Here is a 13,744-nt window from a genome sequence, read left to right as displayed (position 1 = left end):
GCTATACTCAAAATTATGGTGTGCATATTAGTGATTCAATTATTATGTTCATAACACAATAAACAAATAGTTTTGCTGTTATTACACTATATACACAGGTTATATATAAGTATCTGCATGTTTTGCTCACCATAACGAACCACTAAGTTGGTATTGTGAGTCAAAATGCAACAAGGAGTGACCGCCACACACCAGCCAGCCACTCCCTCCCTCAGCAACACCTCACTCGCCCTCATTCTCCTCCCACAATGTTGTTTTTGCATTTATTCACTATACACAGATGTTATATATATGTGGGCCTCTTTCCCTGCGCTCTGTCAGGTCATCCTGGAGTGGGTTTCCCGTCTGTTTTCAGCTCCGTAATGGGACTGGGTAGATCTGCAATTCATACTGAACTTGTCCCGTCTGATCCCCCGGGCCTTTTGCCCTTTCCTTTTGGATGACCACTCTGTCTTGGGTCCAGCTGCTTTTGGTGCTGGGTGCCTGGATGGTGTCTCTGGACCTTCCGGGACTGCATATTGGCACGTCCCGATTCATCCAGGAGTTCAGGGACTGGCTCGATTTTGTTCGTGGGACTTGCCGCTCTCATTGCCTTCCAGTAATGGATCTGGCACCTCGCGTGTCCACAGGACTTAACCGGGTCGTGGTGACCAGTTTGAGTTCTGGCTTACATCGACAATTGACATGTGTGGGCTACCAGCCAAACCACGTGTCTGCTCGCCACGGACTTAGTTCTTTTCCAGCTCGCCAACTTCAGGTTCTTGGTGTACTGGAGGAAGTCTATTTGGTTCCCTCTCAGGTTTGGACTGGGCTGGGTCTTGTGTAGGACTCTCAGACTGCTTCCTTGTCTCTCTCTCTCTGTTGGTGATGTTGCAGCTGCATTCATGCTTACAACTGTTTATGGAGGGCACCCAGCATCACGTCACATGTCGGTTGTTTGAGCAGCAGGGCGGGAGCTTGATCTTCGCTGTGCTGGTCTACCCGTCGGGTCAGATCTGGCTTCAGCGGACGTTCTGGTTTCTTCGGTGGCGTCCCTTCCGCCGCTCTCGTAATCGCTGTGTTCGGATCTGAGAGCCTTGCGTTGGCTGCTGCATCGCCGACTTCCTCTGAGGGCCGGCCAGGGTCATGGGGTCTGTCCTTTCGTTGGGCTTACAGCACATGCGCAGGAGTTCGCGGTGTTGTGGCATTAACTTCAGAGGGTTTGTGTTGCTTGTGGAGCAACAATCTGGCTCCATTCCCTCTCTGGTGATTCACCTGTCTGAACCGCGGGGGTTCGATGCAGCCCTTGGCTCTTTGGGGCTGGTCGCTTCAGGTGACTTGTTTACTGAGTTCTCGGGGTTTGGCTCTCCTGGCGGTTCACGTTCAGGGGGTATCAAATGTCCTGGCTGGATGGCCTGTCTCGTTTCATTCCTCTATCCATGAAATGGACGGTCGACACAGACTCATTCAGTTGGCTCTGCCGGACATACAGGCATCTAGAGGTGGACCTCTACCTGTCGACGTGATTGAGGCATCTTCCAGAGTATGTGGTGCCCTTCCCAGACTGTGAGGCCATCAGGGTCGATGCCTTTCGTCTGGACTGGTCGAGCTAGGGTTACCTGTACCTCTTCCCACTGGTTCGGTTGTTGTTCTGGGTCCTGGCTTGCTTGGAGACACTTACCAGGGATGAGTAGTACTGTTGGCTCTTTGGTGGCTGACCCAGCCCTGTTTTCAGGTGCTTCTGGCTCGATGTCCGAACCCGAGGGTCTTCCCGCAGCTCTGCCTCTTTCAGCAGATCGGTCCATTCCAGTACACGGCTGGTTCGATCTTCTCTTTTTGACGTGGGTTTATCACCGCTTGTATGGTGATCAGGTGGCTTAGTTGGTGTCCCACCTGCGAGTTTCATCTCGACAGCAGAATGAAATTTCCTGGCAGTCCTTTCAGCACTTTGTCTCTTCGTAGGTTGTCTTCGATTTCTGGTTGGGTTGTTTAGTCCTTTCTCTTGGTTGTTTCAGGACCATTATGCCTAATACTGTCGCCTCGTTTCAGACGGTGCTGGCGCAGCCAGTGCACCCATTTGGGGTGGATGATCACTTCTGCTCCATTCCATAAGCTTTCTTGGGCGTTGTTTCACCTCCGGCCTGCACATGCGCCGCCTAAGTCGTCCTGGTCGTTGCACCGGCTGCTTTCTTCTCTCTTCTCCTGGGTTTGTGGTGGCCCCCCCATGGTTCAGGATTGTTTTTCTATGGCTCTTTTCTTGTTGGTATTGGTCTCAGGGGGTCGGGTCGGAGAGCTTCATGCTCTCCTCTGGCGCAGGGGTTTCTGCTCTTTCGATCCTGGTGGTCATTTCTTCATTTGCAGCAGTCTCCTTTTCTGGCGAAGAAAGAGTCTGCTGCTTTCCGAAAGGGTCCTTGGGTTGTTGATGCTTGTTTGATTCAGCTGGGGGTGCATCATGTTTTGTGTCCGTTTGTGGCTCTTCACCGTTATTTGCGTGCCACGGCCTCTGTGGCAGAGGATGTGCTTTGGGTTGACCCAGTTTCCCTTTTTCCCTACTCCAGGGCGCGGGTCTCCCAGGTTGTCCTAAAGATTATTTGGTCCAGCCAGCCTGCGGTCTATCTCCGTGCCCATGCCGTTTGTAAGTTTGGGGCTTTGGCTGCAGATTTGGTAATTTGTCCTGGCCTATCTTTTGGGCACAGGACTTTTGGAGGTCGAACAGGGTCCTGGCTGCATGTTACCGTGTTAATGTTCCTGGTCCTTCTCGGGCGTGTACAGCCTTGGTTCCCAGGTTGTGGCCAGTTGTTTCGACTTCGAGTTGAGGAGCGAGTGACGACCGCCTCCTGGGTGAGTCCGTTTTCTTCTTATCTTTGGTGAGGTAGCTCTGGGAAGCTGAAGGGGTTCTCCATAGAAAACCAGCATTGAATGTAATGAAACACCATTTTCTGGGTGAGACCCAGAGGCTCCCCAGCATCCCTCCCTTTGGTCGGTGGTTTTTCACATTTTTGATGCTCAGCCTCTGAACTAAGGAGACTTGCCAATGTGGAGGTCTGGGAGCCCCCCCCCCCTGCGTCCCCCTCCCTGGGGAGGGGGGGTTGTGCAGACGGATGCGCGGCGGTTGTGGTGACGTCATGTTTGTTTTCTTGTTTTTGATTGGGGTGTTCTGTCTGCTAGCTCGGCTTTCGGTTTGCAATTTTTGACCAGCAGTAATTCGTCTTGGAATTCCTACTTTTCTGAGTGTCTGATCTGGTAGATGGCAGACAAAGACTGCTTCCAGTTACACGGGGGTGTCTTCAGGCCATTGCTCCTTGTGCCGCTCTTGAGGAGGGCCAGGTTCTGTCCAGGACCTCGATAGGCCTAGAACTCCTTCAATTGATTGTTGCCACGGTGTCCGGGTCTCGCCCAGAAAATGGCATTTCATTACATTCAACACTGTTTTTTTTACTTTATGTTGAAAGAGATGAGGAATGTCATTAAAGATGTTCATTAAAATATAAAATATTTAACACCATCATGCATAATTTATTTAAAACACATTTTGTATGGCATTTATACTCTAGCAAATTCATTTGTGAACATTTTGACACCATTTTATACTTATAACCCAAAACCTAACTACAGTGGCACCTCAATTAATGAGTTTAATCCGTCCAGGCACCGAGCTTGTCATGTGGAAAACTCGTCTTGCGAAACAACAACAAAACTGTCGTAAAAGGTGTCCGAGAACCAGCGGAAACGCTCGTTAATCGAGGAAAAGCTCGTTAGTAGAGACAAATGTTCTGCGAGTGGCTCACTCGTTACTTGAAATGCTCATAGATAGAACCACTCATTAATCGAGGTGCTACTGTAATTGGAATTCTGAGACAGCTAGAACATTTACAGTCGGGAATGCACTAATGAACCAGAAGTTGAAAATGTTAATGTATCTACGGTCTAATCTTTTCTTTATATTTAGGAATCTAATTATAATTTCAGTAAAGAAATAAACTGCTTTGGACGACATGTTTTATATTTTTTTTCTACACTAGTATTGCTAGATTTACAAATCTAATTATTTATAAGCTATATCTGAAAATAATTGGAACAAATCACTTACAAATAAAGCTTCTTATAAATACTGTAATTAGATTTGTAAATAATATTAGTATATTACAAATAATATTAAAAAGTAAAATCTACTTACTTTGGAGTGAGTGACACAACATAGGACTCTGTCTGGTAAAGCGTCTGTGATTTGTTAGTCTTTATGTTTGCTGCTCGCACTTTTCCCTCTAACAAGCCATAGACAATTGGTCCCTCAAATGGCCATATAAGACAGGTCACTTGGGATGACTGTACAAACTTATTGCATATCACCTTCTTTTCTCCCCTGTGAAAGGAAAAATTATTTACACTTTATAATAAATTAAGCTTGATTAAAAACTAATATTTAAAAATACAGTAATGGATCTTTCCCCACCTAAATGTAATTCTGCTCGATTTTTTTAATTTTGGGGGAATTAAGAGGTTTTTGAATTCATGGAACAAATTGCTGGGTAACACAATGGTTGTTGGCTCATTCTCTTGGTTCAAGTGTAAGTTTGATATACACAGTACTGTACTATGTTAAGCAGGCTGAGAGAACTCTCGCTCACAACCTACAAGGAAAGGAGAAACAGAGGGGTATATGATTACACATAAGACCTTTCTTAACCCTTAAACTGCACAAATTGTAGACAAGGTAGAAGACCTCCAACTCCTCCCCAAAGGAGATTTAGTGCAAGAAACCGCACCCGTACTGGAGTCGCTCGTGCCGTTGCTACAAGGAGAACGGGTGAATTTGTGTGGGAGGACTGTGATATTTTTGTACCACACTAACCTCAATTTGATCATAGTGATGTGGGGGGTTGCACCCACGTTCCCGTACACAGGTGACGACATGATGGAAATGGACTATTTTCTTGCATATTTTGATGAGCAATTCATGCAACATCTTGTTGGAGAAACCAACAGGCACGTAGGGCAACTTGTTGAAAGTGGCATATTGCAGGCTTCACGTATGATACATTGGAAGGACAAAACCGTGGCTGAGCTGTATGTGTTCTTTGCTGTATGTATGCTCATGAAACATTCGGTGAAGCACGCCATACAAGATTATTGGAACAAAGAATCTGCTGTTCCATCACCAGTGTTCAACAAGTACATGTCACGAGACAGGTTCCTGATACTATTACGGTGCTTACACTTTGAAAACCTTGAAAATATTGATAGAAATGATCGACTTTGGAGAGTGCAAAAAGTGTTCAGTGATATCAGAGGGAAATTCTGTGATTACTTTGTACCTGGACAGAATGTTATCATTGATGAATACCTAGTTCTTTTCAAGGGACGTCTTGTCTTCAAACAATACATCCCATCGAAAAGGTACCGTTTTTGCCTCAAATTTTTTGTACTGAGCAACTGTGAAACCGTTATGGTGATCGATATAATATTATATTCTGGTACAGACGTAGACATACCCGCAGAGGATCCTCACGAGTTTTCTGGCAGTGTAGTAAAGACGCTAATGAAATCTCTGCTGAACAAGGGGGCACATTCTGTACAAGGGGGCATATTCTGTATACTGACTATTATAGGAGCCCCTTGCTAACAAAGTTCTTGCTTGAACATAACACGGGGGTGTGTGGCACTTGTAAAGACAAATAGGAAAGAAATGCCAGTTTTAGAAAATAATATTGGTGTAGGTGATTGTGAACTTAGAAAATGTGACAAAATATTAGCAGTGCGTTGGAAAGACAGACAGTGAAGTCAATATGTTGTCAACTATTCACACTGGTGAAATGCTTGACAGTGGCAAAGTGAGGTATCGAGCTGATGGATCATTGTATAAGCCAGATTGTGTCATTGACTGCAATGTAAATGAGACTTGTAGATAAATGTGACATGATGGTTGGTGCCGTCGAGTGTGTCTGCAAAAGTGTAAAGTGGACAAGGAAATTCTTCTTTCATCTTGTGGACATAACAGTGCTCAACTGTTAGAGCATATTTTTGGTGAAAACGGGCAAAAAATCATCAGTTCGATTGTTTAGTCATGCTCTGCTGTCACAATTACTCGTCAGTATGGCCAGGAAGACAGCGTAAGGACAGTTTTTCATGCCCCAACAAGACCACATTTAGTTTCCAACAGACTGGCTGGTAAAGACGCCTTTGTAATTTACAAGCATGCCTACCTACCACCTACAGGAACTAAGGCCTAAGGTATATGTGAGTGTGCCATTGTTTGCAAGAACTCAGGACGGAAAACAAGTAAGCGAAAATCTGTGTGTACTATATCTGGGAGCCCATAGTAAACAGTGATGCAGTGAGAGACTTTAAAGAACCCCCCAGAAAACCCGCAACACAGAAGGCAACTCCTGCCAGTCAAGCATGCGGAATGGTAAAACCCACGTCAAGTTCCAAGGGCAAACAAAGGACAGTCTTTCAGCCGGGATGACTCTGGAACCTCGTAAGGCACCCAAGAATGGGGAAGAAGAACCAATCTTATAAGAGACTGGATCCAAAACCAAAGCGTAAACTTTGGAGACGCCTTGGAGCCGGAAGCAGAAGGGAAAAAGGGCAACACCTGCCCACCAGGGAAAGGAAAAGGAGGTGTGGACAGAATCATGGTCAAATTGACCAACAATCCCATATCCAAGTCCCTAAACAACAAGCGGGGCAAATCCAGTACATCCAACTGGGCACACAACCTAGACTGCTGCAACACTGAAAACCTCAAATGTAAAGTGGTCTCTGCCGAAACCTCTGGATTTCAACAGAGGAACAGGTAAGACAAATCACATGGAGGGAACAAGTCCCACATGATTTAGGGTCAACGGATTTACGGACCCAACAGTCAGCATGGAGGAGGCAGAACATATAAACATTGTCCGGTGGAACAAGTAACAAACAACCGTCAAATTCACACAGAGTGAGTGCAGGCTCGGAAGAGGAATCCATAGTACAACCAAGCCTGTGGAGGTTTTCCAAGGCCTGCAGCTTAAATGAGCCCTGCAGGAAGCCCAAGCACTTAGAATGCTATGCTGGTAACCCCTGAAAGGAACAGGCAACCCTAGCCACTCAAAGCCAATGGAAAAGTCAAGAAGGGGTTCAACTGCATATACCCTAGAAGCCTAATAAGGCAAAAAAGAAGAGCCCCCTCAAGCACAAAAGGGCTAAGTGACAAATGAATAATGAAACAAAAAGCCCAAAGCCCCAGGACCAAACTGGGGAGAAATGTTAGCATGCCTTTGTGTTAGCACTACATAATTGGACACAAACCACAGTATGCCCACCAGCCAAAAACACTCCCAACCCTAGGGAAGACGGACAGTAAAAACCCACTGGCTTACGTGATGGGCGGAGACCACCCCAATCGATGAGACCCCCCCCCCTAAAGGAAGTGCATCCCAAACACTCCCAGGGAAGATAACCATGACCACGCAAGAGTAGCACTTGAGGAAAAAAGCCCTTAGCTTCAAGTACATTAAACTCCTTGCTCACAAACACAACCACGTATAAGAACAGACTCAAAGGCAAAACACCACTTTAAAAAATGACAGACTAGGAGCCAGAGCAACTAAGATAGTTATCAGGCTCCAACAGAATAGAACCGAGGGTGAAGCTGAAGGTGAAGAATTTTGTTGTTGTATTCATTGTTGGGAGAGTTCTATTGGCAGTTTTTGAGGCTGCAGTCTTCCTGTAACAATACAGTAGTCTGTTATGTTTTGCCTAACTGTCTGGGTATCTTCCCTGGATGTGGTAATTATGATTAACTTTTCATTTAAAGAGTTCAAAGGCCCCTGCTCCCTACACATCTCTAACAAGGGCCAGGTTCTGGCTCATGGTTCCCAGAAGGACAACAGAACTATGTGACTGATGGCACCTAGTAGTTTGGCACTGAATCAGTGTGATAGCTTCAGCGAGCCTCTGAGGCTCACCCCAGAAAATAAATAAATAATAATAATCTGCATGTTTAGCATAGGTTAAGTATTTATTATCTGGGGCAAATCTGATAACACTGTATAGTATAATTAGCATAAAAGACATCCTTTATAAATATAATTCAGTACAATGATTACTGGTATAATATATATATATAGACTACTACTATTAATAGAAAACTCACCAGTCTTCTCCAATCTTGTATACATAAATAATATTATCAGTTTGGCCAATTGCAATTTTTGTGCTGTCAGGGGAGAAAGCAATAGCCTTCACCAAATAACTTTTCTTGCCATACTGAAAAAAAGGTTTTTGTAGTTAATATACATACCGAAAATTAATAAAACCAGCATTGAATGGAATGAAACACCATTTTCTGGGTGAGATCCGGAGGCTCACTGGAGCTATGCAGGCTGATATTGATATACTAAACTTTGGCATCAGTCAGCGTGGAATGGAGTTCTTAGGCCTACAGGGGAGCACGAGCCAGAACCTGGACTCCCCTCAAGAGAGACACGAGGAGCAATTGCCTATAGAATTGCACACGTGATTTGGAGCATTCTATGTCTGCCATCGACCGGGTCAGGCACCCAGACAGGTAAGCTTCCCAAAACAATCCCTATTTTGGTTGAAACTACTACTGAAAGTCAAACGACTTAACAGAACTCCCCCAAAGAAAAATAAGCAAATGACATCATGTACCGCGCCGCCATCTGTGCAGCTCCCCCCTCCCCGGGAAAGGGAAGGGGGCCTTAGACTCTTCATGCCGGTTACCCACACCTTCAGTTCTGAAGATGAATGTCAAAAACACGCAAAAAACTGCTGACCGGAGGAAGGGTGAGACACCGGAGAGCCTCCGAGTCTCACCCAGAAAAAAAAGAGTTTCATTACATTCAACATTGGTTTTCTGGGGAGGGGGGGGGTGCATTTTCGGATCCGCGGAGCTACTTAACAAAAGACAAAAATAAGAGGGACTTACTCGGGAGGTGGTCGGCACTCGCCTCTCAATGCGAAGTAGAGGCAACTGGCTGCAACCGCCAACCCAAAGAGATACAGGCCTGACTAGGCTCAGGAACATTGACCAGGTAGCGGGCAGCCAGGATCCCTGTTCGTCCACCAAAAATTCCACACCCAAATGTTAACCCAAGACATGTTACCAAAGATGGCAGTAAGAGCAGCAAACTTACAAACGTCATGGGCACAGGGATAGACCGCAGAATGGCTAGATCAAATAACCCTGCAGGCGATCTTGGAGACCAGAACCCTGGAACAGGGAAGAAGGGAAACCGGAACAACCCAAAGCACTGTCCATCGGACACACAAGCCATGGCTGCGCAAAAATCAGTGGAGAGGCACAACCAGACATAACACATGATGCACCCCCAGCCTGACCAACAAAGCAGTCAACAACCAAAGGACTCCCTACGGAAAGCAGTCATCTAATTCTTCACCATAAATGAAGGAGACAGCTGCAAACAAACAAACCTATCACCAGAACCAAAAGAGCAGAAACCTCTGCGATGGAGGAGAGGATGAAGCTCCCCAACCCGACCCCCAGAGGCCAACACCAACAGGAAAAAAGAGCCTTGGAGAAACAATCCTGAACTGAAGGGGCCACTACAAACTGAGGGGGAGAGAGATAAGAGAGCACCTTGTCTTATGACCCGGATGGCTCAGGCGGCACATGAGCAGGTCAGAGGCGAAACAATGCCCGAGACAGCTAGCGAAACAGAGCAGAAGTAACATCGATGCCGAAAACAAACTGCAGCTGCTCCGCAAGTGTTGAATGATACAAGGCGACAGTATTCGGCATAAGATGACAGTCCTGAAACAGCCACGAGAGAAAGGAAAGACAAAGTAACAGAAACAAAGTGAATTACACCCACAAAGAGACAAGAAGAAATGGAAGGACCACTGGGAAATTTCATACTGCCGCCAAGATGAAGTACGCAGGTGGGACACCATTAACGAAGCTACCTGATCAGCATACAGATGGGGATAGACTCGAGTCAAAAATACCAGATGTGAAGACTCTAGGAAAAGATCGAACCAGCCACGTAATGGACCGGACCGATCTGCTGAAAGAGGCGGAGCTGCGGGAAAACCCCTGGGTTCGGACACTGAGCAAGCAGCGCCTGAAACCAAGGTTAGGCCGGCCACCAAGAGGCCAAGAGGACTACTCTTCCCAGGCAAGTCTCCAAGCAAGCTAGGACCTGGAGCAACAGCTGAACCAGGGGGAAAGAGGTACAGGTAGCCCCACCTCGACCAGTCCTGCCGAAAAGCATCGACCCCGACTGCCTCGCAGTCGGGAAAGGGTGCCACATATACCGGGAGATGCCTCGACCACGCAGACGCGAAGAAGTCCACCTCAGGGAGTCTGTACGTCTGGCAGAAGCCATCTGAATGAGTCAGCGTCGACTGTCCATTCCATGGACAGAGGACGAATCGAGATGTCCACCTATAACGTTAGGACAAACCGAAGTGACCAGAACCAAAGAGCCAAGGACCGCTTCGAACCCCCAAGGTTCAGGCAATGAACAGCAGGGAGCAGTCCGAATGGAACCTGATCATCCATCCCTGAGCGAACAAACCCTCCGAAACGACATCCATACCGCTGCGAACTTTTGCACCGTGCTGTGGGCCCAACGGACGAGGATAGTACAAGCACTGCCTGCATGAGGATAGAGTCATTAGTGGACTGGGTGAACTGAGTAACTAACATGACACAAAACTCTGGATCGAAGGTATCACTGACCCAACAGGCAGCACGACAGAGGCAAAAACAGTAAATCACCCTGAGACAAAAGGACAGAGAAACCCTCAAACTCGCACAAGGCAAGAGGGAACCCAGGGGTCACATCCATAGGATCCTCTTGTGCCCCCACAGGGTTTCCCAAGGCCCTCAGACTGGTGTTGCTAAGGGAAGCCCAGGCAGGGTACTGTGAACCGGTTCCAAAGTCAACCAATCAAACGTCTAAAAGCTGAACCCCTGGGACATGTCCACTCACTGGAGGCCCAGCAGGGGATACCACCCAGAAACACAGATATGTATATAATCCTAAGTATTCATAGGGGCAACCAACCAAAGGAACCCCCCCCCCCACCAGGCAGGAAAACAAAAACAAAAGAAAAACCCTGCAAGAGGACAACGTACCCAGGCGGAACAGAGCTGGCCACTATAATAGGTGATAACTAGCTGTAAAGTACCCCACACCCCTACCAGTTCAAACAACCCCTTACTCTATGGTAAACAAGGGAGAAGGAAACCCCCACAGCACACTCAGGGCGGTCAATTACTGAGCAGCAAAAGACCAAACAGAGGGACACCCCAAGGTGACTTATGGAAGATGGCCCCAATCCTCAAGGGCAGTACTTACAGAGCACTTAGGGAAGGCAACCCTAAGCATCATGCAGCCCGAGCACCTGTGAAATTACTCCCAGCTCATGCATCACCCTGAAGACAGCACTAGACACAAGGCACAGCACTGAAAACATAAGAATTAGGAGCTGGAGTCAAACGACCAAGCCTCAAACACATCAGCCGAGAACTGAGCCAGTGTGAGGGGGGTCTGGGTCTTCCCCTTCCTCCTCCCGGGAAGGGGGGGAGCTGTGCAGACGGCAGCGTGGCAAGTGGTGATGTCATGCTCGTTTGCTAGTTTTTCTTTGGAGAGTTCTGTCCACTCGCTTGACTTTTAGTAGTAGTTTTAACCAGAATAGAGGTTTGTTTTGGGATGCTTACCATTCTGGGTACCTGACCCAGTCAAAAGCAGACACAGAATGCTCCAAATCACATGTGCAATTCTATAAGCCATTGCTCCTCGTGCCTCTCTGAGGGGACGCCAGGTTCTGGCTGATGGTTCCCGGTAGGCCTAAGAACTCCATTCACAATGACTGATGCCAAAGTCTAATACAGTAAATCCATATCAGCTTGGATAGCTTCGAGAAGCCAAAGGGCACCCCCGCCCTCAGAAAATGGTTAGTTCATATACTTATCAATAGCATGCTCAAGACTGAGTCATACTGTCCTATATAATTATGAACATTGCAGTATACAGTATGTATTTATATATCTTGATTTCTTCTTCAATTTGCATTTTAAAATAACTTTCTAAGTAATATTTATGTTATTTATTGTTACAACTCAAAAAATCTTCATAAAATAAATATTTCTTGATGAATACAATGATAAACATCTTAGTTAAACAATAAATTATACCTCCTCATTTTAAAAATACAGCACACTTATTGTATTGGAGTAAATTCTGACTCGTAAACATTATTTGCAAATGCAGAATACCTTGGCATCAGCAGGTTTAGTTGAAAACTTGTCTCTACGTTCACCATTTTCATCAAAGAGCAGAATAACGCGCTCTGCTGTAGACACAGCTAACTTTACATTATTAGGTGACCAGGCTAAGGCTGTGATTTTTGCAGCACCATCCTGAAACAAATTTTATATTATAGACTGTGCAGCCAATAGGCAGTTGATGTATATAAATATATCAGAAAAAAATTAAGGCTTGCAAAAAAAAAAAAAAAAAAAAAAAAAAAAAAAAAAAAAAAAAAAAAAAAAAAAAAAAAAAGATACTGTACTGTACCTGTACTAGAGCTCCTTAATTTGTAAATAGAGTGCTGATCATTGGACTTGCCTCGTAATGACCAAATAACACATCAGAAGATGGAGAAATGGCGATGTTTCGGTCTATCCTGCACCATTATCATGACATCAAGACCATTATCAAGTCCACATGCGACTTGACAATGGTTCAGGATCGTCCAAAATATCATCGTTTCTCCATCTTCGTTTCTCCTTTGAGGAGAGCAGTATTAAAAAGTCTTCGCCTTGAAATGTCGCAAAGAACATGTTCTCCTATCCCACATTCCATAACATGGCATTTATTCACATTAAATTATATTTGCAAAGTGGTGCTCCATATACTTATTTTGTCCGGGGCTTCTTGAAGGGCATGACAGTCATCTAAGTTTCTAATCTTTCCTATTATCTTAAATAAATAAATAAAATAAATAAATATGTTTATTCAGGTAAGGTACATACATACAAGTGATGTTACATTAATGGATTGATATATAGATAGAGCTAGTACATACAATGCCTAAAGCCACTATTACGCAATGCGTTTCGGGCAAAACATCTTAGCATCATGTGCAAACATGCTCATGTGATTCTGTATTACATCTGGTAGATATGTAGGCAATGAACATCACAGGTGCAAGAACTGAACCCTGTGGTAATCCACTTGTGACATTTCTCAGTCCGATACATTGCCTTTGATTACTGCCCTCATTTTTCTATCAGTTAGAAAACTTTTCATCCATGTTAGAAGCTTGCCTGTCACCCCCCTCAAATATGTTCCAGAACAACCTCTTATGTGGAACTCTGTCGAAAGCCATTTTTTAGGTCCAGATAGATACAATCAACCCAACCATCTCTTTCCAGTAAAATCTCTGTGGCTCGATCATAGAAATCAAATAGATTCGTTACACAGGATCTTCCAGATCGAAGGTGTGGCCACGCGTTACTGTCTGCACTCACCATACCAGCTCTGTGGTTCGCTATGGTGAACACAAATGTAGATACTTATATATAACGTGTGTATATATAGTGTAATACAGTAACAGCAAAAGGATTATGTAGGGAGAAGCCATTTTGTTGAGAGAGGTGGCATCATCTGCATGACTTGTCATGCGGTGTAGAGGGTGGCCACTATGCTCTTTGGGCACCATTCCAGCTTAGTTGCACAGTTATGGTGAACAAAACATGTAGATACTTATATACTGTATAATGTGTGTA

General features: G+C 45.4%; 1 protein-coding gene across 1 annotated transcript in view; it reads right to left on the bottom strand.

Moving 5' to 3' along the window:
* Window positions 1-13,744, bottom strand: part of Oseg2 (intraflagellar transport protein Oseg2) — a 120,789-nt gene that overhangs the window by 103,271 nt on the left and 3,774 nt on the right. The window contains exons 2-4 of the mRNA XM_045765703.2: window positions 12,230-12,373; window positions 8,117-8,229; window positions 4,157-4,342 (exon numbers count right to left, since the gene is read on the bottom strand). Coding sequence (XP_045621659.1) covers window positions 4,157-4,342; window positions 8,117-8,229; window positions 12,230-12,373 — 443 coding nt within the window. The remainder of the gene's footprint in view (window positions 1-4,156; window positions 4,343-8,116; window positions 8,230-12,229; window positions 12,374-13,744) is intronic.

This window comes from Procambarus clarkii, chromosome 17 (assembly GCF_040958095.1).
Source record: "Procambarus clarkii isolate CNS0578487 chromosome 17, FALCON_Pclarkii_2.0, whole genome shotgun sequence".
Classification (NCBI taxonomy): domain Eukaryota; kingdom Metazoa; phylum Arthropoda; class Malacostraca; order Decapoda; family Cambaridae; genus Procambarus; species Procambarus clarkii.
Note: the sequence above shows the minus strand (reverse complement) of the source record. Positions and strands in the feature narration are given on the sequence as shown.